Here is a 12,169-nt window from a genome sequence, read left to right as displayed (position 1 = left end):
CTGAGGCTACAATTCGCACAGGCTCATCACAATTGGACAATAGAAGATTGGAAAAACGTTGCCTTGTCTGACGAGTCTTGATTTCAGATGGTAGGGTCAGAATTTGGCATAAACAACATGAAAGCATGGATCCATCCTGCCTTGTATCAACGGTTCAGGCTGGAGGTGTCGGTTTGGGTAAAAAATGTTGTCACACTTTGGGCCCCTTAGTACCAATTGAGCTTCGTTTAAACGCCACGGCCTACCTGAGTATTGTTGCTGACCATGTCCAACCCTTTATGACTACAGTATACCCATCTTCTGATGGCTCCTTCCAGCAGGATAATGCACCATGTCACAAAGCTCAAATCATCTCATCACTGGTTTCTTGAACATGACAATGAGGTCACTGTACTCCAATGGCCTCCACACTCACCAGATCTCAATCCAATAGAGCACCTTTGGAATGTGGTGGAATCTGCAGCAACTGGGTGATGCTTTCATGTCAATATGGACCAAAATCTGAGGAATGTTTCCACAGATCTATGCCATAAAGAATTAAGGCAGTTCTGAAGGCAAAAGGCGGTTCAACACAGTACTAGCAAGGTGTATCTAATAACGTGGCCGGTGAGTGTATTTTCTAGGCAATGTTTTTACTTGGTATGTAGTATTTCTGACTCCAAAATCATAACTCACCCTTTCCAGTAATTTCTGAAGCTTCAGTGCCTTCTCTTCCCTTAGCTTCTCCCTCAGTTGCTGTGCTTTTAGCTGCTTCTCTTCGTGCTTCTTTTTGGACTCGGCGATTGTTCTGGTGAAAGTAAATAAAGATCATGGTTAGCATGCAAATCTAGATTTTATACAACAACATTTTTTACCTATTCATGTATAGAATTTAACAGTTCTAATTACAAATATATATTTGTAAAATCATGAGTGTTGTATATGGTGCAATACATAAAATGCACTGGGCCTCCAAAGCCAGAAATTCACCCACTCCGATGCTTCTGTTCTCTATGGACACAGAAAAAAGCCTTTGATAGGGTCAATATGCATTGTACCTTAGCCCATATAAGGGTTCTGGAACCCATCCTTGTTTGGAATAAAGTGGTTGTAAACCTCAGACATGAAATATGAACAAAGCATATCCCTCTGTAGCAGGGGTGTCGAACTCAATTTCATCACAGGCCACAACAAAATGACGGTTGCCCTCAAAGGACTAGATGTCCAGAGCACCCCCTCTTACATCAGCTGTCAAGAGACCCCCCCATCCTCCTTTACATCACGGTGCAACCCCTTTTCCTTGTGCTGCAGGCAGGAAGAAGCTGAGGGCGGAGCTGGGGAGCAGAAAGTGCAGGGTTTGGAGGTGGACCAGAGGAAGGCTGGAGGCAGCGTCTGGAGACTAGGGAGGCAGAGATGAGGGGGTTCTGTGGCTACACAGAGAGGTACAGGATCTGTAAGAGGAGTTCTGTCCTCTCTGCTGCTAATTGCTGGGACGGGAGAGGAGGGGGGAAGAGATGAGCCTCAGCGCAGGATCTGGAGGAGAAGTTCTGTCCTCCCCTCTGCAGCTAAATGCTGAGACAAGGTTCGGGTGGAGACGAGGGGAGTGCCGCAGCTGCAGGAGAGGTGCGAGGGCCACATAAAATGACCAGGGGGGCCGCATTCGGCCCGCGGGCCTTGTGTTTGACACATGTGCTCTATAGGGTTTACTTGTCTCAATTAAGAGCACTAAGTTGCATCTCTGTCTGCTGCTTCGTCTTTCCTCTGCTATCAGCACCAAGAGAAAAAAGGTGACAGAGGAGAGAGCTTCAGCTGATTGACCGCCTCAGATCTATTCCTGTGAGCTGTGTGGAGGGGGTGTCCCCTCCCTCTGATCAGCTGTCAGAGCTTTCCTCACTGAGCTCTGCAGTGTGTCATTTCAGCTCTCCACCCCCTTTTTTCTGAACTCGTGGACAGGCTTTGAATGTATGTAGAGAAGAGAAGACCGCAGATAGACAGGCACAACTCATGTAGGAGGATTTGTTTAATCTCTGTGTATAACATGGAGTCAGTCACTTCACTGGGTATATGTAAGGGTTTACAACCACTTTAAGGCCTTATATTTCATGCCTCTAAGGACTGTCAGGATTAATGGCGGTGATTCCGCTCCTATCACTATTCATAACGGGACTAGACAGTGCTGTCATTTATTGCCCCCAATCTTCGTCTGAACCATTGAATCCTTCTTACATCATGTCTGTAAAAACCTAGACATCTTTGGCCTATCTGACCAGGGTTACCACCACAAGGTCACAGGTTATGCTGATGACCTTTGTAACATTACCAATCCATTTTTTTTTTTTTTTTATTTCTCCTCCTTCAAGAACTTAGCACATATGGAGCTCTGTTGAACTTTAGGCTCCATTTACACCAGAGCGTATCATTTTCAGGCGTTTTTTCAGGCGCTTTTTTTTTTTGCAGGTGTTTGGAGGCAGGCATTGCCATCTAACAAAAATGCTTGTAATTTGCCAAAAAAGAAGCTCATGTACTTTTTTGAGCTTCAGACGTTTTGCTTCGGGTGACAAAACGCTCATATGTGAAACGGGGGCCATTGAAATAAATGGGATTTTGCTTGTTGAGACTTCAGAAATGAGCATTTTACGAGCTGAAAAAGGCTCAGGTGTGAACAGGGCCTTAAAGCCAATTTACAAAAAACTGAAGCTTTAAAGTGTTACTAAACCCACAATGGTAAAATAAGCTGTATATGCAGTAGATGAGAAAAGTGGAAAGATAGCACTGGACCTAAAGGTTTATTTTGTGGTTATTGTTATCTTAAGGTATAAATGTTGGTGTGAATGATCTGGTTTCTGGGCAGGTGGCTTGCACACCCCAGAGGATCTCCACAGTCTCCATGGCTTGTAATGTAATGTAAAAAGGGTTGAAATTTAAGAGCCACTGCTAAAAGGGCCAGATACAACTTTATTCCATTAACCGCTTGCCGACTGCTCACAGTATATTTACTGCGGCAGTCAGCCCCTCACAGGCAGAGTGACGTAGGTCTACGTCGCTCGCCTGTGAGGCTCTGGGGAGCGAGCGCGCGCCCGCGGAGGCGCGCTCCCGCTCCCGCATGGTCATGGACCCCCCCGCGCGTGTGACCAGCGGACCCGATGTCCGCCGGTCACTCGGCGATTGGCGGGGGAGAGGGAGAATGTCAGGCAGCTTGTGTAAACAAGCCACCTGTCATTCTCCTCGCAGTAAAAACACTGATCACATGGATCTTCTATGTAGATCCGTTGATCAGTGTCCTTACAGCTCAAGCCACAGCCAATCACAGTAGAAAGCACGCCCCTAGGGACACACACAGCCCCTCCCTCTCAAATAAAGTTAACCCCTTCACTACCAGTGTATTTTTACAGTAACAGTGCATATATATAGCACTGATTACTGTAGAAATGTCACTGGTAACCCCAAAAGTGTCAAAAATGTCAGTCAAGGGTCCGATCTGTCCGCCCCAATGTCGCAGTACTGCAAAAAAAAAACGCAGATCGCCGCCATTACACGTTAAAAAAAAAAACACCAAAAATTACAGAAATCTTTCCCTTTGTTAGTAAACGCGATAACTTTTGCGCAAACCAATCAAAATACGCTTTTTGCGATTTTTTTTACCAAACATAGGTAGCATAAAACAAATTGGCCGAAAATTTTAAAAATTTTGATTTTTACATTTTTTTGGGGGAATTTCATATAAAAAAATGTGAAAAATATTGTTATTTTTGCAAAATGTACGCTCTTTTTTTGTTTATAGCGCAAAAAGTAAAAATCGCACGGGTGATCAAATACTACCAAAAGAAAGCTCTGTTTGTGGGAAAAAAAGGACGCCAAATTCGTTTAGATAAAGCGTCGCACGACCGTGCAATTGTCTGTTAAAGTCACGCAGTGCCGAATCGCAAAATACCCCCTGGTCGTTTAGCAGGAAAATCCTCCGGGGCTTAAGTGGTTAAAGGTCAGTGGTACAGAGCAAGAAATAGCCAATGCATTTAGGTGTCTTTGTGCCCCCTTCATCAGGGCTCGACTGGAAACCAGGTGAATAAACCAGTAGTGAACTGGCCCTACAATGGTATTTATTCTAGTGTGAGCTTAAAGTACAGGCCTAATCAGCAGCTTGTTTAGCAGCCTAAGGCCTGTGCTTTCAAATCACACTGGAATAAATACCATAGTAGGCCCAGTTCACTACTGGTTTGTGCACTTGGTGGCCAATCAAGCTCTGATGAAGAGGGCACGTAGACCCCCAAAATTCATTGGATATTTCTTGATCTGTACCCCTGACCTTTAATGGAAAACAGTTGTATCTGGACCTCTTAGCAGTGGCGTGGCACTTAAATTTCAACCCTTCGTGTATACGCAGTAAGGCATGCTTGTTATACTCACTGTTGAACCTAAGGGGGTAATCCTACGCAATGTGTAAAAAGGCTGTTTGATCCTGTCTTTTCTGATTCTCCCCTTCTTCTACAGTCCCCCAATCCATCTGTTGATAGCACACAGCCCTTCTCTTGGAGGCACTCTGCATATGCTCCAATTGGTGTGCATAGCTAGAGAGTATTTTCTCTTTTTGGGAGGGTGCATGTGATCAGCACAAGGCCAATTAGCACTGTTCAGACAGATGGTCAGGGGTCCTGCAGCCACATAGGACAGTCAGAGGAGAATGAAAACTCCCTCTACAAGCTTTACCCAGTGCCCAGCAAGACACTGATAGAAGTCACAAGACTGCTATATACTGCTGATGAGAAAAGGTATTTAGCAGTTTACATTTACTAACATGACTGGATTTTTGTATGAACTTACCGTAAAATACTGAAGTTCATCGACAGACGCAGCTCTTCCTATTCATAGACTATGAGGTTATGCTCCTCCTTCTAGGGATAGATACTAGGCGGAAAAAAACTTGTCCATGCCCATGGGGGCTGTCTCAGCAGGCATAACCCCTCAGGCTCTGCAATTCTCAAACAGTTTGGTTGAAAGCAGTGTTAGAAAAAAAAAAACTCCACAACTCAGAAATAGAGGGGCCGGTGCTGTGTCTGTCGATGAACTTCAGAGAAAAGGATTTTACGGTAAGTTCTTACAAAAATCGAGTTTTCTCTATCATTCAATGACAGATGCAGCTTTACCTATTCATAGACTCATAGGGATGACCCAAAGCAGTATATCATGAGGGGTGGGTGGGGACAAAACAGAAACAAAAAACTGAATTTCCCAATGGCTAAAATAGCCAACCAGGTAAAATAGAGCTCAACTAGGAACAAATGGAGCTCACCCGGAAACAATGGAACCCTCAAAGAGAAACAAAAGGAATTCTCTTTTAACCAGTTCTGGACCGGAAGGATTTGCCCCTTAATGACCAGGCCATTTTTTGTGATTCGGCACTGCGTTAATTTAACGGAAAATTGCGCGGTCGTGCGACACTGTACCCCAATAAAATTGATGTCCTTTTTTTCCCCACAAATAGAGCTTTTTTTGGTGGTATTTTATCACTGCTGTGATTTCTTTCTTTTTTTTTTTTGCGCTATAAACAAAAAAAGAGCGACAATTCTGAAAAAAAATTAAAAATCAAATTTTATCATTTTAGGCCAATTTGTTTTCTGCTACATATTTTTGGTAAAAAAAAATCGCAATAAGCGTACTTTTATTGGTTTGCGCAAAAGTAATCACATTTACAAACTAGTGGAGAGATTTATGTAATTTTTACTGTTTTTTTTTTTTTTACTAGTAATGGCGACGATCTGCGATTTTTAGCGGGACTGTGACATTGCGGCGGAAAGAACGGACCATTAACTGACATTTTTTACACTTTTGGGGGGACCAGTGACATTACTACAGTAATCAGTGCTAAAAATATGCACTGTTACTTTAGTAATGACATTGGCAGGGAAGGGGTTAACACAGTGGGTGATTAAGGGGTTAAATGTAAGCCTAGGGGAGTGTTTCTAACTGTGGGGGGGGGTGGGCTTTTGAAATTACCATAGAGACCTGTGATTCTACAGAAGGATCACAGGCGCTCTGTGATCATTCCAGAGAGAAGAACAGGCAGCTGTGTTTACAACAGCTGTCCGTGCTTCTCTCAGCGGGGAGCGATCGCGGGTGGCCGGCGGCAATCAGAGTCCCCAGCCCCGTGTTTCGGAGTCCCCACTGCCGAGTGGGGGCGGGGCATGCTCGCCCCCTAGCAGCAGGCGCTCAATTGACGTAGTCCTAGGCTTCATGAAATGGACAGGTGCTTTTTACTCCTTAAAGTGGTTGTAATCCTTACATATACCCAGTGAAGTGAATATCCCCAGATGACACACAGAGATTAAAAAAATCCTCCTACATAAGTTGTATTTGTATATCTGCTGTCTTCCCCACTCTACACTCTTTGGAAAGTGCAGATTGTGTTAAACATCATTCCTTCCTCTTTCAGCAGCACATAGGGGTGTGTGGGGATACTGGACTTACACTGTGTGAAAGCTGATTGGGGGAAAGGGACACACTCCCCCTTCACATAGGCAGGAGAATGTAGGAACATGCAGAACTGTAGTCTGAATAGACAAGCTCCCTGCTAATCTCTCTCCCCGACACAAATTTTCAGCTACAGTTATCTCATGTCGGAGAACTTCTCAGAAGTGACTCGTGCTAATAACAGAGGAACGAAACTACATATATATGTGTTTAGTGCAACTTTCATGAATAAGGTTTACATCCACTTTAACATTTAGAGTTTTCCATCTCCCATCTATTGTAGGGCGATCTGAATTCTTTCCAGGTCAGCGGGATACAATTTTCCACAAGCGGGTTGAACGGGGGATTCTGAGGGTAGCAAAGTCCTTATCGGCACATAATTTGAAAATTTTTCCTCTATTTCTACAACTTACAATGTCCCTGAGCTTAGTGCTTGGTGCCAACACCAATTGTTACATTTTTTGCGTTCCTTGCCTAAACCTCACTATTTCCTTTGAAGAAGTCTGTCAGGACGCTGGAGCTATGCGACGTTTCAAATCTTTTTCATACAAACTTCTTGTGTCTACACACACACTCATAAGTTGGTCCTGGATTTCTTACTAAATGGGAGAGGGACCTACAGTTTATATTTACAGAAGGCCAAAGAGCAGAATACTGTTCGCCCCCAATTTGTAATAAATATCAGCAGATTTCCTATAATATAGTGACCAGATGGTATAGGACCCTATCACTTCTTGCCAAACATTTTCCACAGCAGAGTCCTACTTCTTGGCACTGTGGAACATATACAGGCTCCCTGTTGCATGTCTTTTGGAACACATACTTATACCCTTCTGGCAACAATTTACAGGTATAAAAAAGCAACTTACAGGACTCTCTCTGATTAATAATCCTGCCACCATCCTTCTCAATCTTATGCCCATATCATGGAAAAGGTATAATAAATCCTTGTTAATTCATCTATTAAATGCTGCCAGGATATGTATCCCTAGCACCTGAAAGCAATCTCCCCCTCCAACACTTCAACAGTGGTTTGCCAGGGTGAAGGATATTGAAACCATGGAAGACCTTGCCACAACCCCACCAGATAAGTTTGCGGATAAGACTAAGATATGGTATTATTTGGAAGAATTTAAATGGTCGTCTGAATGTAAACAAAAGCAATTTGAGTCTTAATGTCCCCCTTTATTAACACTGATTTTTATTTCTGCACCTTACCCCTCCCTCTCGTGCATAAACCTGTAATTATACATATATCTACTTGCTCAAAAGAGTAACCACTTCCCCCTTTTTTTCCTTCTTCTTACATCTACCCCTTTCTATAGGCTCATGGCTTTTTTATGTTTCCTCAGGCCCTACACCCTACTTCCCCATTCTGTGAATGTGGGTTTTTCCCCGGCAAGATAATTCTAAATTATAAGTGGTTTCATCAAACACCATAGGCAAACATTATAGCTGCTTTTTCTTGCATCACATATCTTTGCACTGTGTATGCTTGGTCTGCTGTATGTATGTTAGTTGCCCTGTGCCTTTTCGTTTATATGCTGTTTGGAAACCTCTGTTATGTTATTGTGACCAATGACTACTTTTACCTGTTCCAGTGAAACTTTCAACTGAATAAAGAATGTTTAAAGAATGCACTAGGGCCTTAAGGTGCAACCATATGAACCTCTGGGACTGTTCGAGGATCCACCGAATATTCGATCTTTCTTTTTTCTTTTTTTTTTTTATTGGACACAAGATCAAACTTTGAATGCCCAGAACAAAGGGAAATAAAGATCTTATGAGACTGCAATCCAACATTAAAAAGATTAGACCAGTGTTTCTCAGCCAGGGTTCTAAAGCACTCTAGGGTGTCATTTGGGGTCCCCCAGGATGCCGCAAGCACAAGACTCAGTTTTCCCTGGATCAGAGATGGATGAGAGGACACTGTGCCTGGGGGTGGTCTGTGCTGTGATGGGGGGGACTTTGATGTGAAGTTAATTTCATCAAGATGGGTGTGTGCATTGTCCCAGGCTCAGCTTTCCCATTTATACCTAACACTTACACTTTTACATTTTAGACCAGGGTTCCTTGAGATTTTGCATACTTTTAATTGATGCCACACAAAAAAAAAAAAAAAGAAAAGGTTGAGAAATGCTGGATTAAAAAAACTATGAGGTTGATGGTGTAAACAAACTTCAGCTAAAATCCCAAACATACCTTATTTTAGCAAAAAGACATTTAGCTAAATTTGGAATTTGGTGACCCACAGGTTTTTAATTAATTTAATTCTAATTTAATGATTAGAAACGTGCTATGGGTGTTTTCTGTGTACAATTTCATGTACATTCATTGATGTGTGCTTCCCAATATTCATTCTTTATTTACTGTCCACTGCCAACTATATTCCTTGCTACTGATTTGTTTCAGTTAAATATAATGCTTTTTAAAATGATGAAATAAAATGTACTCCAATGACACCTTAAGGCCCCTTTTACACGAGTGGGCCGATCGGGTCCGTCTGTCCTTTTTTTAAAAAAAAAAATGGAATGGGATCCATTTTCCTCCGTTTGGCTGGATCGGATCAGAGGGCAGTTGGGTGTAAACGGAAAGCCAGTCCGTTTACATCCGACTGCCAATACAGCAGGGAAAGCTTTGTCCATGTCCACTCTGCATAAGCGGAGCATGCAAGGATCTGGCCATTATGAAAGGGGCCTTAGTCGCATAACCCCCACTTGACTTTACTAAAATAGACAGTGGGGTTAATTTACTAAAGGCAAATAGTCTGTTCAATTTGCAAAAGACATTTTCCATTAGAAACCCAACAGCATGTCTTTGGAGAGTGAGAGGAAATGGCTACAGAGCGTATTTTTTCTCTTAAAATGTAATATACACTTGGCAGTTAGGAAAATATTCAGCTCCAGAGAACACAACTTTAGATAAAACATAAAAAAATCATATCAAAAGGAAACTGAAATTAGACACTAGAAGAATAGATTGCCTGACCTTTTCCTGGAAGGTGAAGACAGCTTTTCATGCATGTGGATTCCATGCCCCGGTGGTCTTGAAGGCTCCTCTTCCACCATATCTCCCCAGGATGTGTTCTGTCTCCACGACTCACGAGCTACAAGATCAAGCATGCATCAGGTAAACAGAGAACAGTTATGTTTTTTCTGTCTAAGGTAAGGCTTTTTCACAGTTAAATGCTACACACTATTTTTATTCTATATCATTATATAGGCTAGATATTGTGATTTAAATTCCAGGTGTTGAAAACAAAAAAAGAAAGAAAACAAAAAGTCTACACCCTGCAAACACTATATTGCCTGACATATATGAGTTAAAGCCCAAAGCCAGGAAACTTGAAAATTCTCCATTGCAGTGGGGCTGCACCTGACCTGGAAGGATTAACTGCTTGTTTAAATTTAGGAGGTATAGAAGAGAAGATTTTCAATCCTCCAGCCTACTAGACTAATCCCCTAAGTGTCATCTTCCCCAAGCTCCAGCGGTCTAAAGTCCTGACATTATCAAGACCAGCGCAGGGACAGTCCACCGCTGGGGCATGGAGGAGCGCCATCTGCCCGGGGATCATAGGATCGGGTAAGTAAAAGTGCTTTTTCTCCACCCTAGGATAAACAAGAAGTTAACCCTTGCAGTGTGGGTACAATTTTTCAGACAGATTTGGTGCAAGTAAACTCCACCAATAAATCTTATTTGATCTATTAAATATACCATTGAAACCCTTTTTTGTGTATGTTCGATAAGTGCAAAAAAAAAGTAGATGTTTATTCAGACAGACATTCTGTGAACCTCCTGTGTTATGGAGAAGAAAGGAAGATTGTTATGTAGCCCTAACACAGTGTTATGTTGTCCTAACGCACTCCCTGTCCTAGGGTGACAACGCTGCCCAGTATGGTAAACAACATAGATTTTCTAAACATAAAATTAATAAAAGGAGATGGCTTGTTTTCACACGATAGCTTCACTGCTTTTTTCCCGCAGCATGTTACCTTCATAATCTGCTAAAACCTCATTCCAGTCCATAGACATCCCGCTGAATGACATACCACTGCCCACACTGGCCTGCAAAAAAATTGAAATAAATGAAAATTTCATATAGCTACAGGTAACCTGCAGAATGCTCAGTGCTGAAAAACTACAAGGACTTTGAAGAGTCTGGTTAAAAAAAAAAAAAGGTTGCTAGCACTAGAAATACTAAAGGGAAGGAATATTGCTCAGACAACCATTACCAATTTAATTATAGTATTAAAAATTGCTTAACGTGATTGTAAAAAATCACCTTGAAAAACAACCCATTCAGTTTAAATTTGAAATGAACAGTAAAACATTTGTGTATAAATATAAAAAAAAAATTAAAAATACCTCCCCCCCCCCTTTTTTTAGAAGTAATCACATTCTCTCTGTTCTCAGCTGCTTATGAGCTGGGGGGAGGAGAAGCAACAGCAAACTGAACATTCCAGTAAATGTTGTGTGTGTGGGGGGGGGGATGGGGGGCGTGTCAGGACAAGTCTGATCATTGGAGGAGAGCAGGCTGAGTGCCCAGTACAGCTAGAGAACGGACTAAGCTGTGCTCTCCTGCTTAGTGTGGTCAGTTTTAATAGGAAAGCAGAGGGACTGGAAGGAACTCCAGGGAGGATAGTTTTCATACAAGTACATGGAACAGCAGGCACATATCCTGAATATGAAATGCTGGGGTAACAAACACTTCAAGTGGTTTTATCAATAAAAACAAAATTAGGATTAGCCAACATACGAAAACACACCGCAGACTTACAGAGAAATCACTTTCATTGTCTATTTCAATGTCATTCTCCTCTGCTTCAATCTCTCTGGTTAACTGCTCTTCCTCTGCTATAGCACTTGCTATGGCCTCTTCATTAGCTTTCTCCAGACGGTCTGCAAGCTCTTCTTTTTTGGCAAGTACCTCAGCCATGGACTGCAGGAAAACAATAGGCAGAATATTAGACATCAGGTACATGACAAATCTTACATGTCACAGACAGCAAAACTAGATTTTACTATAGAAAAACGACATGTGCTCCAGTAATATTAACAAAATTCTATAATTGTTTTTTCCAGTTGTCCTTCATTTTAAACACCATTATTTCAATCAGTAGAACTGAGGAAGGTCTGTAGTTTAGTTACTCGTCTCCTTTATTTTAAATATATTTCCAATGCAATCCTTGAAAATCAGAGGATCAAGATACTAAAGGACATGTATTCCCCAAACCTGCTGACTCACATACGCTGGTTCATGTACATGGTCAAGTTCCTCTATTGAAAGCAGATCAAATGCAAAGCGTTTTACCAAAATACATGATGTTCCAGAGAACATTTAATGCAAACTGTATTCATCTTAAAGTCAACCTGTGACCAGACGTTGGACAATAAATTACCTACACATTTTTAAAAAGCAGTAAATATGTTTTAGAAGAAGCCCAAACTGAGCTTATTAGCTGCTGCCACTGTAGAGTAATTCAACCTAAAAAAAAAAAAAAAAAGACTATGAAATCTGGTTGCAGTATTTTCTGGACAAATTACAGCATCAGCTGTTTACATTAGAAGGCTGGCAGGCTGCAAAGTCCCTGCTAAAAGAGGAAGCAATGGAAGACCAGATGTTATTTCCATGCTTCTCCGGTGGACTTTGAGACTGATTTGTTCCACAGTGCCTATTTAAGCAGAGCTTGTTTTAACAAGCTAATTGCTTGTTAGAATACGTAAA

The 12,169-nt window shown here is 41.9% G+C and overlaps 1 protein-coding gene across 2 annotated transcripts in view; it reads right to left on the bottom strand.

Moving 5' to 3' along the window:
• SCAPER (S-phase cyclin A associated protein in the ER) overlaps positions 1 to 12,169 on the bottom strand; it is a 422,169-nt gene that overhangs the window by 326,544 nt on the left and 83,456 nt on the right. For both annotated transcript variants that reach the window (XM_082252843.1, XM_082252842.1), the window contains exons 7-10: positions 11,222 to 11,383; positions 10,437 to 10,509; positions 9,433 to 9,550; positions 676 to 787 (exon numbers count right to left, since the gene is read on the bottom strand). In XM_082252843.1, the coding sequence (XP_082108969.1) occupies positions 676 to 787; positions 9,433 to 9,550; positions 10,437 to 10,509; positions 11,222 to 11,383 (465 nt within the window). The remainder of the gene's footprint in view (positions 1 to 675; positions 788 to 9,432; positions 9,551 to 10,436; positions 10,510 to 11,221; positions 11,384 to 12,169) is intronic.

This window comes from Pelophylax lessonae (genome assembly GCF_965119305.1).
Source record: "Pelophylax lessonae genome assembly, chromosome: 4".
Lineage (NCBI taxonomy): Eukaryota > Metazoa > Chordata > Amphibia > Anura > Ranidae > Pelophylax > Pelophylax lessonae.
This window is presented reverse-complemented; position numbering and strand designations above follow the sequence as displayed.